This window comes from Poecilia formosa, unplaced genomic scaffold (assembly GCF_000485575.1).
Source record: "Poecilia formosa unplaced genomic scaffold, Poecilia_formosa-5.1.2 Scaffold275, whole genome shotgun sequence".
NCBI lineage: Eukaryota > Metazoa > Chordata > Actinopteri > Cyprinodontiformes > Poeciliidae > Poecilia > Poecilia formosa.
In genome coordinates, this window is record NW_006800214.1 from 692,406 (window position 1) to 711,479 (window position 19,074).

A 19,074-nucleotide genomic window follows, 5' to 3' on the forward strand; every position below is an offset into this window, starting at 1 on the left:
CTGTTTTGATCGATAAAGAGTCGCAAAAACTGAGTATCGTTTTCCTTCTGTTTTACATCGGTTTGTGAGTTAAGCTCTTTGAGGTTTGTGGTTTTACTCTGACGGTATGGATACGATCCCAAGGCACCGTTAACAGCAACAAGTGCACAACTGCGCTGTGTACCTCCTGTTTGTGTAACTGCAGCACAAACACCTGACACGAAGCGAGTAAGAAAAACAAGAAATGCATTTTAGCAAAATTTTATTTTGAAAACCTCTTTAGCTCCTGTGCTTTATCATCATTTCACTGAAATGTTACAGAGGAAGTTAAAGCTCATTCCTGACATATTTAACAATATGTATTTAAAGTGCATAATAAATTAAAGGGGTGAATCTCCTTCTCATGTACCTGAACAAGAACCTTGAGGAGTTTCCTTGTTCCTTTTTCTGTTTTGTTTTGTTTTATCAGACATCAGTGCGGCTTGTTGCTCCCTACTGACCATAATCGCACAGGTTCTGGCTAGAAGCATCTAGTTTGTGCACCACTGAAATCATAACAGTCAAACACAGACACTGAAAAAAGCAATTAAAGTGCTCACTCTACTGACACACAAGCCAACACCACCGCTGCTTCTATATGTTTCTGCTCCGCCAAGATCCGTAATCATCTCCGTTCTCGTGTTCCCGTTGGCGCAGCGACTGGAGGTGCACCGTGGAGACGACCGTCCAGGCCCAAAGCTTCTCCTTTAGGCTTCGCAGGTCCTCGAAGCCCCAGGAGACTGAGGAAAGTGAAAAAGTTTGAGGACGGGCTTCTCCCGCTTCGCTCGTTGACAGCAGGGAGCGCGACGACGCTGATAGGCAGAGACGTGGAGGAGGTGAGCGAATGTGTGCTTTTTGCATGTGTGTGTGTGTTGGTTTGCTGGACAAAAGTGAGGCGGTGTGTGTCAACAGACCTGCGGTCCTTGTATATTCTGCATGGCCGCGTTGGCTGTAAGGGACCGGCTGAATATTTGAGGAAATGAGCAGAGAGAAGCAGAGGAGCAAAACCTGCAACGTGAACACATAAGCGAAGAAGAGAAAGAACAAACGATGAGGAAGTGAGCAAATGCACAGAGACAAAAAGTGAAAAAGTGAGGACGTTACCTACATAAAGCCCTGGACAAACACATGAGCCCAGATGCCGTTCAAACATTTAAACAGACTCCTAGATCTTTGAGGGAAACACAGCAAGGACATATTGGGGAAACTCCTAGAATGTTGTAATGATGCCTTTTTTTTTTTTTTTACAGCTTTAATGCGTTTCCTGAGCGTCTACATCAGCAACAAAGGAAGCAGTGCGTCTGAACATGCTCCACAGTGGTGCAAATTGGGGGGTATTTTGGTGTTACATCTCACCAGGATGCAGGTTCCTCTGTTTGTTGTTTTGCAGGAGCTATTAGGCAAGAGAGCCTGTAGCTGGCGTAGCTGCTCCAGCAGAGCACTGTGAACACAAAGAGAGGAGTAAGAAGATGAAAGAGATCGTGTGAAAGTTTCACATAAGGGGCCCACAGACGAAATACGGGCATCGAGTTTCTCGGCAACTGTGATCTTTGGCAACTGAAGCAAAAAGAAGCAGAAGCCGCACACTTCGGGCAGAGGAAGAGCTTGGCTTCTTCCAGCGACCTCTCTTGTTTTTGGTTCACGGCCGAGCGACAGAGAGGGGAAGCGACGCAACCGGATCGCGGACGGTAATTAAAGTCAAGCTGCGGAATTTGGTGTTAAATTATATAATTTGTATCAAAGGCAGTTTACATGCAGAGAGAGAGAGAGGCGGCACACAATGCATGGAAAAACATTTCCTACTCAGACTGTCAGCAGCGCCCCTGGAGGGAGAGCCTGGGGCTATGTGAATATAGATCAACCAAAAACTGAGACGATTCACAACAGGGGGGCATAAGCAATGTGAAAAATTACCAGCTTAGTCATAGAAAGCAGACCAAGACTACCATAAATCAGCAAATAAAGTGAATATATGCAACCAAATGCACAAACTGAGGGCATATTTTTGTTGACTTTACTTAACCGTGCATTGCAGATTAAAAAAACAAGACAGGTCTGCTTGTTTTTGTTCTGTTTGGGTTTTATTTTACGTCTACAATGATCTAGTCTGTGTATTTTTGCACATCCATCCATTTAGTCTAACAAAACAACTGTGGCTATAGGCTGCAGAATATAAAGTGCACACTCACTCCCTTCATTATTAAGTACACCCTGCTAGTAGCGGATTGGACTCCCACTGGCTTTTAGAGCCACCTTAATGCTTCATGATTTCAGGTCGGAAACATTCCTAAACTCATTGTCACACTGAAGAAAGCAGCTTGAGATGATGAGCGTTGGGCTTTATGCTGCTGTGAGAAGCCAAATAGAAAATATCCCCCTCAACATTATACCATAAATCATTTATAAAAGACAGAATGGATCCATTTTTTATTTTTCTTACTTTGTTTAGACCATATTGTGACTCTCCCTAACTAATGTTGCTGTTGATATCGAATCGTTTTGGACCAGGCGACCTTAAATCTACGGAGGCCAGATTCTGACATATGATTAGCTATAAACATAGAAATGGATAAATGCCTTTATAAAGTAACTGGTGTGCAAAATATTACATCCACCAAATAAAAAAAATAAGAACTTCCCCAACTTGTTTGATTACACATTGTAACATAAAATAATATTCATCATTTTCAACAGCATTAATTTAACGTGGCAACAATTATTTAATTTTCCACTTTTCAACATTATTAGTTTCCTTCATATTTTATTTTATCTGCTGCCAGCTGATTGGCTGATTGGCTGATTTGCACTTTGCGTTAATGAGCAATTGGCCAGGTGTACCTAAAAAAAGTGGCATGTAAGTGTGTAAATATTATTTTTAAACTTTCTTTTTTCTTCAAGGTCTCATTGATTGGATTTCTTCCTGGGTTTGTCACTTTTCCCTATTTTAGTGAACTGAAAGTTTTTACGATTTGAACCTGCTCATCCAACGACAACAACAAAAATTTCAGCAAAAATATTACTTTGTGTTTTATAAGTTTTTAAATATTTAAACTCAAACCAAACAATCACTACAACGAATGATCCGGTCATGTATAATAACTCACTTGTTAGTCTCTTCCAGCTTCTGGATTTTCCTCTGAAGCTCGAGGTTTTGGGAGCTGCATGCTGTCATCCTGCAGCAACAGATGGGGGGGGGGAAACACAAGGATGAGAGTGCAAATCTGCAAAAGACGGAAAAACAAAAAGCAGTGCGAAGAAGAGTGTTTTGTTAGGATTTGTTTCCCCCTTCTGCCAATATCCGCCGGCCGACTGTTATCATCCACTTCATCCCGTCCATTAAATCAAACCGCGCTCCCTCCTCCCATCTCCCTCTGTCCCCCAAATCATCCCCCTATTATGACCCTGGGCTTGATAATGACACCCCGTTGCTATGCACTGCATGAGGCCGGTTTAATTACTAGCAAACGTTGACTCCACTCAATAGCACTGACAATCTCATGAAACTTTTGTTAACGGGAGCCGGCAGAGGTCAGGCCGGAATGAGATGTTAACAGCACACGATTGGAGCGATTTCAACAGCATTAATTTAACGTGGCAACAATTATTTAATTTTCCACTTTTCAATGTTATTAGTTTCCTTCATATTTTATTTTATCTTTTTTTCATATAGTGTATCTAATATGACTGTTTTTAGCTCATTGTGACCTTTATTTTTTTTATTTTCTAAATACAAAATTGATTTAATATTCCTTTATTTATTGTCTACCTTATATATATATGTTCATTGCCAATTATCCAAATAAACTGCAGCCTCAGTGGTGTGATCTGCTGCTGCCCATCTACCTCAAGGTTTGACATATTTTACTTCCAGAGGTGGCATTCCTCACATCTTGGCTTTAATGAGCATTTCAATGAGCTACTGTTGCCTTTCTACCATCTTGATCCAGTCGGTATGTTCTCCTCTGACCTCTAACACCATTTTCATCCACATGTGTCCAGGGCGCACACATCTGCTGCGCCCTGGACATCTTCCCTATTTCTGATGATACTCTGTAAACCTGAGCGGTGGCCGTGCCTGATGCAGGGTCATGTCTCCAAAAAAGAAAGAAAAAAATCTGGAAGTGATAATGAGTGCAATAAAAAAAAAGTGAATTTTAGAATATGCCCGTGTGTGTGTTATTTCAAATTGAAGCTATCCTTGGATGTTTTTTATTGTCTTATGAATGTGGTTTGTCTAAATATCTACATTGAAGTGTCTCTACTATAAAACTACATGCACCTTGTAAATTGCAGACATAAAACAAAGTGATGTGTGTCTTAATTAGCCACTGAACCAATAGCTTACAAACATTTCACTGATTTATCTAAAACTTATGAGGCAGTCATGTATATAATTCACATCAAATCTACTGTCAACAGCAGTTAGTCTGAGACAAAACTGGAACCTGGTGAAAAACCAAGCTTCCAAATAGAATATCATAAACACAACTATAAAGATACCTTACATTTGCTTTCCATACGTAATCAAAATTTAATTTTTATTCATTGAATGTAAAACTTGCTACAGTTTTTTCTGATAATTCTTCTCAATTAATAAATTAGGACATAGGATTATAGAGGTTAAGGTAATATTACACATTCTAGAAATGCATGCAAACTCAGCATAAAAGAACAAAATCACCACAATCTAAATTGCAATAAAAGGATCCTAGCAGTGTGAACTGGTAACTTATTTACATATTATAAATAAATCATTTCATAAGTAAATCATTGGTTTACTTATTAAATAATTAACAAATATGTGGGGATTTATTGACCACAGCTGTATTTTTATAATACTATCATTTTATTGACACTTATGTCACATAAAAGATAAGAGTACTGTCTTTGTGCTGACAAGAAAACAACCTACTCAATAATATTAATCAATCATTAATCTTTGTCTAGATTAATGTTGTCAAAACAAAGACATTTTCAATAATGTCAACTTTGTATTAAAAGTGTCATAATTTACCGAATGACGCTTTATGACAACATTCATAAATATTCATGAAGACTTATTCATGTTCATGACAGGTGTTTATGACGGTGTCATGTCAGTCTTATTCACCCGCCTTCAAATAAAGTTTTACCGGCTGAGTTTATGTAGCATTTGATTTTTTACAAAATATTTATACCTGTATTTCATAAAAATAATGGTTGACTTTCTGCATTTATGTTGAAGTATGTTGGTCCTGTTTACAACTATGATGTTCCATCTTATAGTAATAACTTAACAAAATTGTTTATTTGACTTCAAAGACTAGAGTCAAGACTGCTTTACATTTAATTTATACGTTGAAAATTTGTATAGTAAAATGCAATAAATTAGTTGTGATGTACAGAAGATAAACATTAGCAAGCTCAAGAATATGTTGAGTTCTTAATATATAATAGTAAAGGTTAGTTATAAAAACTAGATGACACATCAATTTATGGTCTTAAATTGCAAAATAAAGTCTGCAAATTGATTGTAGAATGGTTTCATTTTTACATCACTTTGCATGAGCTACTTTCAAACTAAGTGTTTTGTGTNTTATTAGTTTCCTTCATATTTTATTTTATCTGCTGCCAGCTGATTGGCTGATTGGCTGATTTGCACTTTGCGTTAATGAGCAATTGGCCAGGTGTACCTAAAAAAAGTGGCATGTAAGTGTGTAAATATTATTTTTAAACTTTCTTTTTTCTTCAAGGTCTCATTGATTGGATTTCTTCCTGGGTTTGTCACTTTTCCCTATTTTAGTGAACTGAAAGTTTTTACGATTTGAACCTGCTCATCCAACGACAACAACAAAAATTTCAGCAAAAATATTACTTTGTGTTTTATAAGTTTTTAAATATTTAAACTCAAACCAAACAATCACTACAACGAATGATCCGGTCATGTATAATAACTCACTTGTTAGTCTCTTCCAGCTTCTGGATTTTCCTCTGAAGCTCGAGGTTTTGGGAGCTGCATGCTGTCATCCTGCAGCAACAGATGGGGGGGGGGAAACACAAGGATGAGAGTGCAAATCTGCAAAAGACGGAAAAACAAAAAGCAGTGCGAAGAAGAGTGTTTTGTTAGGATTTGTTTCCCCCTTCTGCCAATATCCGCCGGCCGACTGTTATCATCCACTTCATCCCGTCCATTAAATCAAACCGCGCTCCCTCCTCCCATCTCCCTCTGTCCCCCAAATCATCCCCCTATTATGACCCTGGGCTTGATAATGACACCCCGTTGCTATGCACTGCATGAGGCCGGTTTAATTACTAGCAAACGTTGACTCCACTCAATAGCACTGACAATCTCATGAAACTTTTGTTAACGGGAGCCGGCAGAGGTCAGGCCGGAATGAGATGTTAACAGCACACGATTGGAGCGCCTGCTCAGATTTTCAAATGGCATTAATAACACAAATAAAATTTTAATCCGTTTAAAAAAAAAAGACTAAATCGTGCAAAGTGCTCGATTTAGTCACTTTGCACATCGATTTGCACATTGCAAATCGAGCACTTTGCACGATTATCCGCTTATCCGGGGGTCGGGTCGCGGGGGCAGCAGCTTCAAAAGGGAGCCCCAGACTTCCCTCTCCCCAGCCACTTCTTCCAGCTCCTCCGGGGGAACCCCAAGGAGTTCACAGGCCAGCCGAGAGACATAGTCCCTCCAGCGTGTCCTGGGTCTTCCGCGGGGCCTCCTCCCGGTGGGACGTGCCCGGAACACCTCACCAGGGAGGCGTCCAGGAGGCATCCTTACCAGATGCCCGAGCCACCTCAACTGGCTCCTCTCGACGTGGAGGAGTAGTGGCTCTACTCTGAGTCCCTCCCGGATGACCGAGCTTCTCACCCTATCTCTAAGGGAGAGCACAGCCACCCTGCGGAGAAAACCCATTTCGGCCGCTTGTATCCGTGATCTCGTTCTTCGGTCATGACCCAAAGCTCATGACCATAGATGAGGGTGGGAACGTTGATCGACTAGTAAATCGAGATCTTCGCTTTTTGACTCAGCTCTCTCTTCACCACAACGAATCGGTACTAATCCAGGGGAACTGCCCCCGATGTTCATGCGATATTGCAGAGTCGCGTGAGCCAACACAACCCTACAACATCCAGAGCCTTAAGGAACTCCAGGCGGATCTCATCCACCCCAGGGGACCTGCCACCGAGGAGCTTTTTGACCACCTCGGCGACCTCGTCCCCAGAGATTGGAGAGCCCAACCCAGAGTCCCCAGGCTCAGCTTCCTCAACAGAAGGCATGTTGGTGGGATTGAGGAGGTCTNCGGCGACCTCGTCCCCAGAGATTGGAGAGCCCAACCCAGAGTCCCCAGGCTCAGCTTCCTCAACAGAAGGCATGTTGGTGGGATTGAGGAGGTCTTTGAAGTATTCTGCCCACCGGCCCACAACGTCCCGAGTTGAGGTCAGCAGCACACCATCCCCCACTATAAACAGTGTTGGTGCTGCACTGCTTCCCCCTCCTGAGACGCCGGATGGTGGACCAGAATCGCCTCAAAGCCGTACGGAAGTCTTTTTCTCCATGGCCTCTCCAAACTCCTCCCACACCCGAATTTTTGCCTCAGCGACCACCCGAGCCGCTTTTCACATTTTCACAGGCATGCGGGTGAAGCGTCCCAGAGTGGGACTCCAGACTGGGATGCCAAAAAGGCCCGATAGGACTCCTTCTTCAGCTTGACAGCATCCCTCACCGAAAACATCCACCAACGGGTTCGAGGGTTGCCGCCGCGACAGGCACCAACAACCTTGCGGCCGCAGCTCCGATAAGCCGCCTAGGCAATGGAGGCACGTGGTCCACTCAGACTCAATGTCCCCCACTTCCCCCGGAATGTGTTCGAAGTTCTGCCGGAGATAGGAGTTAAAGCTCCGTCTCACAGGTGTCCTGGTGCCAAGTGCACATATGGACACCCTAAAGCTTGAACATGGTGTTCGTGATGGACAATCCGTGACGAGCACAGAAGTCCAACAACAGAACACCACTCGAGTTCAGATCGGGGGGTTGTTCCTCCCAACCACGCTCCTCCAGGTCTCACTGTCATTGCCCACGTGAGCGTTGAAGTCCCCCAGTAGAATAAGGGAGTCCCCAGGAAGGGCACTCTCTAGTACCCTTTCTAAGGACTCCAAGAAGGGTGGGTAATCTGAACTGCTGTTCGGCCCATAAGCACAGACAACAGTCAGAGCCTGTCCCCCCACCCGTAGGTGGACGGAGGCTACCCTCTCGTTCACCGGGGTAAACCCCGACGTACAGGTGCCAAGATGGGGGGTACAAGTATGCCTACTCCTGCCCCGAGCCTCTCACCATGGGCAACTCCAGAGTGGAAAAGAAAATAACTTGTATTATTATTTGTGTTTTAGCAACAAACTCCCTTATTTTACCTCCTTCCCTGACATGGATGAATTAGTTTGCAGATCTGTAAANGGATGACTAAAGGTTTCCGGTATTCTCAGATTGAAAACTTGTACGCACTCTTAAGGCCATAATCATCCGCTCTGGTAGGTTGCGAAGTTCTGCTGAGGAAACGCATCCAGTTTTGACACTTCTGACAAAGTGTCACTCCGTTGGTGAGAAAAAATCCTGAAAACACCATTAGGCATGAGGACTAAGAGGTCTGTCGTGAGTCGGAGACAGGTCCTGACTCGGAGATCTGTCCAGACTCAAGGCAGCTCCTCACTCTGAGACAGGTCCTAACTCGGAGGCAGGTCCTAACTCTGAGACAGGTCATGACTCTGAGACAGATCCTGACTCTGAGACAGGTCTTGACTCTGAGACAGATCCTGACTCTGAGACAGGTCTTGACTCGGAGATCTGTCCAGACTCAAGGCAGGTCCTGACTTTGAGACAGGTCCTAACTCGGAGGCAGGTCCTAACTCTGAGACAGGTCCTGACTCTGAGACAGATCCTGACTCAGACATCTGTCCAGACTCAAGGCAGGTCCTGACTCAGAGACAGGTCCTATCTCTGAGACAGGTCCTGACTCGGAGACAGGTCCTGACTCTGAGACAGGTCCTAACTCTGAGACAGGTCCTGCCTCTGAGACAGGTCCTGACTCGGAGGCAGGTCTTGACTCGGAGACAGGTCCTAACTCTAAGGCAGGTCCTAACTCTGAGGCAGGTCCTGACTCAGAGACAGGTCCTGACTAGGAGACAGGTCCTGACTCGGAAACAGGTCCTGACTCGGAGACGGGTCCTGACTCTGATGCAGGTCCTGACTCTGAGGAAGATTCCATTGCAGAAGTCTGTTCTGACTCTGAGGCATGTCCCATCTCAGAGGTCTGTCCTGACTCTGAGGCAGGTCCTGACTCGGAGACAGGTCCTGACTCAGTGACAGGTCCTGACTCTGACGCAGGTCCTGACTCTGAGGAAGATTCCATTGCAGAGGTCTGTTCTGACTCTGAGGCATGTCCCGTCTCAGAGGTCTGTCCTGACTCTGAGGCAGGTCCTGTCTCAGAGACAGGTCCTGACTCTGTGACAGGTCCTGACTCTGTGACAGGTCCTAACTCGGAGACAGGTCCTGACTCAGTGACAGGTCCTGACTCTGACGCAGGTCCTGACTCTGAGGCAGTTCCTGTCACAGAGGTCTGTCCTAACTCTGAGGCATGTCCTGTCTCAGAGACAGGTCCTGACTCTGTGACAGATCCTGACTCTGTGACAGGTCCTAACTCGGAGACAGGTCCTGACTCGGTGACAGGTCCTGACTTGGAGACAGGTCCTGACTCNATTATTATTTGTGTTTTAGCAACAAACTCCCTTATTTTACCTCCTTCCCTGACATGGATGAATTAGTTTGCAGATCTGTAAACAACAATAGAACAACAACATAAATAACCTGAACTTAATTAGTGATAAAGCACAGCAAACTGAAGACATTGCTGCTCTTGGCTGCATGCTCTTCCACCTTACTTTATTTGGGGGGGAAGGGGGTGATAAGGTAAAACTGCCAACATGTGGGAGGCTGGTATGCTTTTCATGCTTGCTGACGAATTTGCTGGCTGGCAGCTTGCATGGTAAGGCTCTCAAAGGCTCTCCGCAGCCTGGAGACAGAGAGGGAGGAGAATGCCTAAATTGAGCTTAATCCCGGCAAAGCTTCTACCCTCCCAATAAGTCATATTGCATCATCTTCAGGTTTGGCTTAAGCCTTTTTCCAACTGCATCACAGACAGCTCTGGTGGTTTGGTTTGGTTTGGTTTGGTTCGCAGCTGGATATCACATTGTTGTGTGTCTCTGCCTGATTTGGTGGTTTACCAACATGCTGCAGGGCAGCTGACCACATACTGGACCAGCAAGATGTGCAAAATATTCCCTCCAAGCACACTGAATCATTTACGCTGCCTTGCAAAAGCAGGTATACACCTGCTTTGACACTTTCACATTTTCTCATGCTATGACCACACACTTTTTCTTTTTTGGGGGGGCTGGTTGTGTTGCTGTAAGGCAAACCTCCACCCCAGTCTCAAGTCTTTTCAGCCTCCAACTCATTTTCTGTCAGTGTTGCCCAGGATTTAACCCCATTGATCTTCCTGTTGACTCTAACTAGCGTCAGTGTTAGTTTTCCACTGCACATTGAGTGTTTTGCATCTAAGCTGAAATGTTTCTTCTTCTTCTTTTTTTGGTGTCGTTCAGTCTGAGAACTTTCTCTCACGTCTGCTGCGTTTCCTTCATGGTCTGAAGCAAACTGCGAGCAGGATCTGCTATGAATTTCAAAGTCATGACAATAGCGCTCCTGCTGACAGATTATTTTACCAGGAATTTTACCTTTGCGATAATTTCTGCAGCAGCTTCAGCACAATGCCACCGGGCATCGTAGCTGCTTCTCTGATTAATAATCTCACACACGGCCTGTCACTCCATTTATTCTCGGAGGATGGATTAAGCAGAGCCCTGTGAGATCTCAAAAGCTTGACATGTTTCCTTTAGTTTAACATAGATGACAAATATATGCCGCGTTTGCCGGATTTTGATTAGTAAGAAAAAAAAAAATCTTGTGTCATATGAAAAGTACAAATGGTGTGAGTACTTTTGCGAAACCACTGTAAGTGCGTCTCTGTGCTGATTCTGCTACATAAACGGGTTACGTCTCAGATTCTTTGTGTTTGGCCCGCTGATCAGTGGTGGCCTTCTGCAGCATTAATGTTCCCTGAGATTATGGCCTAAAGTGAATGAGGTAGTGGATAATCGTAATGTCCCACAGTTCTTATCGTTCTGTGACATGACAATTCAAGATAAGGCCGGGCGCACGTCCCCTCCACTGAATCGATATCGCTGTCGCCGCTAATAGAGGGAATATGTCTTTGGGATAATAGAGTTACAGATGCTCCCAGGAATTATAACAACTATGTCACAAATGATTAAAAAAAACTATAAATTTGTTCATGGCCCCGCCGAGACATTTGTCGCACATCCTCTCACATCTTGCATATCCTGTATGATTTAAATGTTTGTTTGTTTTGTTTTTTATTTGTTTGTTTTGTGTCCAGTATAAACTTTTTGCTCCAAATCGCAAAGTCCTCTTTTGATTCATGAGAGGGTTGGTAATAATACACCCAAGACCAATTATAAACATGTAAACTAAAAGGATTGCAGATTATGTAAGATGCTGTCAAACAACAAGACAATTCTAAGAATTATAGCTTTTTACAAACATTACTCCCTGAGTGAAAGAGCAATTGCTGCTAAACCTAACAGGTTTGAGACTCGATTGTTGACTTCAACCATTTTTAAAACATTGCTTTAAATGTTTTTCTATGGGTGTGACTTGCTTTTTGTAATTGCTAATTTGTATAATTACTGACCATTTATTGTCATTTTCTGTAAATTACATACAGTGTGTTCATCCGTGTTTGTGTCAAATGTTTTTCTTTATTTTTCACCATCAATTCACCAGGAGACTGCAGATGAAAGTTAATCCTTGTGGCTAAACGTGGCACGTAAAACGCGGTTGTTTTAATGTATTCGTGTTGATTAATATCCCTTATGAAGCAAATTGAAACTTTCAGTAGCTGCCAACGAATCTTCAGCACCAGAGTGGAGGAATTTTGACCCACTCTTCGACTCATTTCAAAACCTTCATTTTAATTTTTCAGGAATTTTGAGGTCGACTTGCTTGTGCGCTTTAAATTGCTGTCCACAGCTGTGGACACTTCTCTGATAACCCAGTTGTGCTTGAGCTTCAGTTCACAATCAGGTGGTCAGACATTGTCCTCCAGGAGAACAGAATTAATCTGTTGCCACAGATTGTACCAAGGCAGCAGTCATAACACCTCCACCATGTTTGTCTCATTAATCCACAGATTCCCCTCCAGGTCTCTTTGGGAAAACGTGAGACAGGCCTTTGTGTTCTTTTTTGATCAGCAGTGATTCAGCCTTGCAATCCTCCTATGGATGCTATTTTTGCTCAGTTTAATTCTTTCAACTAAATCATAAAATCTTGACCTTAACTGAGGCAAATGAGGTCTGCAGTGCTTTAGATGCTGCTCAGTCCTGAGAAATAGTTTATGAAAAATGTTTAATAGTCTACACTAAAAACACCAATGTCTCTTAGACTTCCAATTACAGTTTCTTGCAATTACCAACACGCTAAAATTAAAACCTGATCCACAATTATCAAAATGTAACAATCTAAGAGGAAAGAGGAAAACACGTGCTCAGATTTGCACAACAACTTCACACTTTTTGCGAAACATGTATTTCGTATTACGAGTAACACTGAAATTGATCATAATGTTTCCTAAATTGTGCCCAAGCAAATATAAAAAAAAACAGTCATAGCTTCTCAATGACGTATTTCCTAAGAAGGCTGAATCCTACGGTGCCCCATAAGGGTCAATAAAATTCAAAAGCCACAATGGACGTTTTGCTAAAACAGAAGTTGCTAGGATAACATCCATATTAGCATAGCTTCTGCTGAGTTTAGCTTTTTTTGTGGTTGTGTTGGCACTGTATGATGAACAATAAAAATTATTCTTGTTAAAAAATTCTCACCTCTCTCCAGTTGAATCTTACCCGGGATTGTAAGACATTAATATGTTTGGCTCTTATTTTTGTTGAGCCATCAGCGAAAGCATCATGAATATTTTTGTGCTTTCATCCCAAAAGACTCACAACAGATAAATGATCATTATTAATATCATTAATAGTAACTGTGTCAAAACCTCTTATACTTAAAAGATAATTACATATATTAAAATATGTCGATAGGTTACAGGATGTTTCAGGATGTACAACTCATTGCAGATGAAACTTGTAATTTTCTAGCTCAAGCTACTCACTAATAATGTCACCTCCGGTGACGGTGCTGCAGTAAGTTGATTTCTTACCTCCCTTCCAGCCTGTCAACATATTCCCTTTTCTTCTTCCGACTTTCTTGAGCCGAGCGTTTGTTACGGATTTTCCGCCGGATCTTCTTCAAAATCCTCTCCTCAAACTTGTCACAAAGATGAAACGGATGTAAGAACAAGGACGAGAAAAAATGTGAAGAGGAGAAAGGTAAGTGAGACAAAAGTGGGTTAGGAAGTTGGCAAGGGTTGTGTAACGGTGCCTCCAGATTTAGATTTTCAAAGATGTGAATCAGATTGGCACGGTGTGTGTGTGTGTGTGCAGGAAGAGCGCTACGTCTGTAACCTGCTCATTTACCTTGGACAGGGGCAGTTTGCAGGGTAAACTTATGCCCTCTTTAGCTAGAAGCTTCTTCTCATCCTCATTCAGCACAAGCTCCTGCAAGGACTGCTGAGAAATTCGCTGTGCCTGTCAAACACAATTCCAGGTAGGAGAAGGAAATTAAAGTGGAATACAAGTTCAGAAAATTATTTTCCTGCTTTTTGGAGAGCGGGCTGCAACCAGGAGGTCTGTGTTTGAAAACAAGGCACATAATAACTCTGATTGTTTTTCATTAATACTGATTAAAAAACGGAAAAGGTTCATTATATTTTATTCCTAACACTCTTGAAAATGTGGAATAAATAAATTCCACATTTTGATTTTCAAAAGACATTTTAAGACACACATTTCCGACAATACTCAAACATTAGCAGCTTTGCCTTTATAACAAAAAAAATGCACTATCATATATGAAGAAGATATTTTGTCTGTAACAAAAGAGGTGGACTTCCTGTTGTTAACAGGAAACAGTTGTTTTCTTAGCAACAAAGACCCTCCCAATGAGAATATGTGGTTGGCTGGATTATTGGCAGCACAGAAGATGATAGAGTGAGCACTACTACTTCTCCCAAAGATCCTCAATGGAGGAAATGTTGGTAAATTTGTTTGAAAATGACAGATTTTTCATCTCCCACCAAAAGCAACCCCTAGGAATCTGGCTGAAGCACAAGCTCAATTCTTTTCTTAGTATCTGAGCCAAATAAATATACAAATTATATGTCATCACAGAGTCACTTTAAATTTCTGAGTAGGATGCCAGTTTGCTAAGTCTCCAAGCTAATGCTCTCACACAGTATTTCTACTGACTTCCTTCTCCTGTGTCTTACAAATGCACACTGAATGAGCTTTAAAATCTAATTCACGAGAGTCCCAGCCAAATTGACACCAAATCAAATCAGCACTAAGACACCCAAACACCTAAAATACTTGTGGAAATAATAGTTCTTCGGTTTCTGACATGGAGATAAAGAAAACTGTACATGGTCATGAAAAATCAAAAAGAAACAGTAGAGAAAATACTGAAACATGCCCTTTAAGGAAATATACGCGCGTCAGACAGACGCCGAGCTTCTCTTACGTTCTGTCCCAGATTGGATAAAAGCAGGTCCTTCACTGTGAGCACGCGGCTTGATGGCAGCAGTGGGGTTTGGCTGTTGGAAAGGTAGCATGTAATGCCAAACTCCTCATGGCACCCCTCAGACTCCCAGCCTGCACAATGACACAGAAAAAGCAAACAAAACAACAAACCAGATGAATGTAACTCAAAACTGAGTTGGGTTTAAGGAAAAAGCGGCTCCTGCTCTGTCGCCTTCAAACGTTAAGAGGAAGTAGCACAGGGTGCCGCACAAGAATTTTCTGTATTTTAGGTCAAGAAGGAAGACGGATCTGTTTACGGTCATGCTTTTAAACCCCCAGAAAGTTATTTATTTATTCAGTTGCTCCGCTCGTTAATAAAGCACCATATCTACCTCGAGCTTTCTGGCTGGTGGAGATTTTAAGGGGTGAGAGTGACAAGAGTGAGTGAAAGGCGAGCCTGCAGCTGCTGTTGACTGGTCAAGTGATTTTCAGACCGTGTAAAAGCTTTTCCTCTGGAAAAAAAAAGGAGGGGGGGAAAAAAAAAAGCTGTGCTTTGCAAATGTGAGCCAGGAGGATGTGGAGGAGGAGATCTCTCTTGTTGCTACAGCAGCAACAGAGTCAGGACGTGAAACCGAGGCTGCTGTATCTACAAGGCCAGTTGTGAAAATAAGTCTTACATACAAATAAAATCAAGAGATGGAGCGATACAAGTCGTGCTTCTATGATCTAATTTTCATATCAGAAACTCTGAGATGTAATTATATTTTTGGTTGCATCCTATTCAGGAGCAGGACTGAAGCAGGGAAGGGGGAGGGTATGGCGAGGAAGATAAGGAGCGCCGCAGGCAGATGAGGCATAAAAAGAGCTGATGAGGTGAGGAAGAGGAAGGTATCAGATAGATGAGACACTGAGTTAACATGGTTTGTCACAGTTTGAATTTGTCACAGTTCAAAAGCAGCTGTTTTCACACAACAGGAGCAGAAACTCAGACAGCAGGGCTGGTAGATTATCTTCATCAGTGACGATGCTCCAATTTGTTCCCGGGGTCTGTACTCCCGCTGCTAGCACAATGTTAGCCGCTTTGAACGAAAGCGTCGATAGCGACTATTCTGTTTGATTCCTGTTCTTATATTGCAGCCACGATATCGCACTTCAGATGTCTTGAAAATGGTAAAACTGTAAAACGAGCCCCCAAAGATGTAACACACTTTCATTAAAACGATCTAAAAGGTCAAAACAGAGAAGTTTGACTTTCATCAATTTAGATTTTTCTTCAACTCAGCTTAAGTAAAATGTAAAAAAAACAAAAAAACAAAACTAAATATATTTTTAAGACCAAGCAATTAAATAAACATTTAATCTGCGAGTTTATGTTTCTCCTGGCTCCAAATTTACTTCTGCTGCCTGATTTCCACTTCCCTTAATCTTACATACAAAAAACTGTTTTCTCTTAATCTAGAATATCTTACGAGCACAACGTATTAGAACATTATAAAATGGATGCATAATAAAACATTTCCATATGCTTTATATCTTCTACAATTATCAGGAAAATATCCATCTACCCCATTGTCTTCTGCTTATTTGTCATGACAGATTCAAGTTGGGCCCTTCAGACTGAAGAACAATTTATATGGACGAACTTTTATGTCTCACAAGATAATAGTTGTGAGACGGCGCGTGAAAAAAGAAATGTGTAACGTTGTGATTTTCTTGCAGTCTGAGTCAAGAGGTCAAACTTCTTTGTTCTTGCAGAGGATGTACAGACTATAAAACTAGAAACTGGCTCTCATCCCGACTCCTTCACACTCGGCTGCTAGCTGCTCCAGAGCATGCTGAAGGTCACGACTTGAAGATGCCAACAAATCCATATCATCCCAAAAAGAAAAAGGAAGAAAGAAAGAAAAGCAGGGCCTGAAGTTACCAAACCCTCTCCATGGCTGTGCCTTGATGCAGGACCTGGGACAAAATATGTCTGTTTAAATATTGTCATTAATATCAGTANCCCAGCTAAGCGTGGACTAAACTCAACGTTTGGTTCACTCTTGGCGGGTTCTTGCCTCTCTTCTTCGTCTGAATCGTCTCCACCACACGCAGCCTTTTTGATGAGCCCCCATGCCTTCTGAAGAAAGGTGTCTCGGAGATTGATTATCCGCAGTCGTGCCAGGGTTCTTTTGAAGCACTCTACAACCTTGTAAATCACAATTGGATTGTCGCTTTTGATCATTTTGAAGAGCAGTTCTCTAACCACATCTTCATTGCCACAGAGAAGTTGCAAAATATCTCGGCAGAGTTTTTTCTCCATTTTCTCAACAAACACAAAATCGATGTCTTTGACTTCTTTCCAGATCTTTGGAGCAAGTTTTCTCTGGACAGGTTCAGTGTGCTTCTGTTTGTAAGCCCCATAGCTAGATCTGTTGCTGGACTTGTAAATCAATCTCCATAGGATCTTTTGCACCATAACTCTCCTTTCGTCCTCTGTTCCATGCCTGAAGCCCATCCTGTTTGCGTCCCTCAAAAATTGGTCAGGGTCCATGGTTGCCTGAGTATAATCCTCACTCAGGCAGTTTTCATCTGCGTACAAGTCCTCAGTAGGAAACAAAGTCTTTCGGATCTTTCTTTTTGTAGACGTTAACATCTTCTTTGGATGAACAGGATTCTCCAGGTGTTTTTTGAATTTTTCCACAATAACTTCGTGTCCTTCCGGGTAATCGAGCAGTGCGATTAAATGCAGTCCACTGGCAAAGTGGAATGCATCTCTCGCAATACTCTGGAAAATCCTTTCACCGAGCTCTTCTGACACCTTCGAGAGTACGTCCACATTTATATCTGCAGTTTTTCTTAAAAGCAAGGTCAAAATTTTCCTATGTTGTTCTTCAAAGGTTTGTCGGACAAGATGCAGAGTTGGTCCATCTGCAGTCTTTTCAATTACTTCCCACAGAAGTTCGCTGAGAAAGTCTCTTTTTTTGTAATTTGGGCTTCTTTGACCAGGATGGACTTTGTTGGACAATGTTTTCTTCACTTTCGTCCAAAAAGAAACCTCAGACTTCACATCCATTTCCCTCTGTGGGGTTTCGTCAGTCATCTTTATTGTGCTGTGCTAAAACGTCCAAATGAATCTTGTGTCGACTGATTTGTGGTAACTGATCAGAGAATTAACTGATCAGTTGGTGATGTCATGGACTCTATGACATCATAAAGTCATCCTCAGAAGGGCCTCATGACACAGACATCATTTGAAGTCATGCTGATGACATCATTGTCAGAAGCATGGCAACTGTTGCTAAGGGTAAAAATAGCACGCAGTGAGCATGGGCTATGAAAAAAAAAATTAATCTGTGTGCACTAAATGCATTATTCCCACAAGTCTGAACTGGCGCAGCTTAACAGGAGGGGCCAGGGAACCATTGGACCCTCCACTTTACCGCCCTACCCATTTTTATTTGTTATTTGGGTTCCATTTCCTAACAGGCATAGGGCAAAGTGTCAATGGAACCACAACACGACGTGGTGGGCTGGTCTATCATTCAAACCTCTTGTGATGCCCACTGGTGTGTGCCCGACTCTGAGCTGCCTGTTGCTCTGCAGTTTCTCATAAACTGGGAGAAATTGGAGTAACACCAACTGCGTCTCCCGTACGAAGATGAAGTTGGTTTCCAATTCCAGCTTCCAATAGCTAAAGGGCGATTCAACTTAATTTTTCACTACTTTCCGCATCTTTAATCAACTCTAGTTTAAAAACTACTACACCTAGAGACTTGAAACCTGGACTAGATAATTCTGTTCTAATAGCAGAATATTTATAACCATGTTTGGGATTTGTGAAACCTTTTTCTGATTTGTGAAAACTCAATAAAGTTCGATAATCACTATTTTTGGCACCTCTTTCATTACTCAAACTGCTCTAATTAAAAAACTACAACACCTAGACTCTTCAAACCTGGACTAGGTTATTCTGCTTAAATAGCAGAATATTTATAACCATGTTTGTGATTCGTGAAACTTTTTTCTGATTTGTGAAACTTCAATAAAGGTTGATTTTACCACTTTTTTTGCATCTGGATCACACTAGAACTGGTCTAATTCCAAATCTACAACATCTAGACACTTCAAACCTGGATCAGATTATTTTCAATTAATAGCAGAATATTTAAAACCATGTTTGTGATTTGTGAAACCTTTTTCTGATTTGTGAAACTTCAATAAAGGCTGATTTTGGACATTTTTTGGATATTGGTCACTCCAGCTCCAAAACTACAACACCTAGACTCTTCAAACCTGGACTATATTGTTGTG

General features: G+C 42.2%; 1 protein-coding gene across 3 annotated transcripts in view; it reads right to left on the minus strand.

Annotated features, from left to right (window-relative positions):
• Positions 1 to 224: 224 nt before the first annotated feature.
• Positions 225 to 19,074, minus strand: part of LOC103151242 (cyclic AMP-responsive element-binding protein 3-like protein 3-B) — a 32,355-nt gene continuing 13,505 nt past the window's right edge. For all 3 annotated transcript variants that reach the window (XM_016681254.1, XM_016681253.1, XM_007571186.2), the window contains 7 exons: positions 14,780 to 14,910; positions 13,678 to 13,788; positions 13,362 to 13,468; positions 5,957 to 6,025; positions 1,375 to 1,459; positions 933 to 1,026; positions 225 to 830 (listed from right to left, as the gene is read on the minus strand). In XM_016681254.1, coding sequence (XP_016536740.1) covers positions 613 to 830; positions 933 to 1,026; positions 1,375 to 1,459; positions 5,957 to 6,025; positions 13,362 to 13,468; positions 13,678 to 13,788; positions 14,780 to 14,910 — 815 coding nt within the window. In that variant the 3' untranslated portion in view covers positions 225 to 612. The remainder of the gene's footprint in view (positions 831 to 932; positions 1,027 to 1,374; positions 1,460 to 5,956; positions 6,026 to 13,361; positions 13,469 to 13,677; positions 13,789 to 14,779; positions 14,911 to 19,074) is intronic.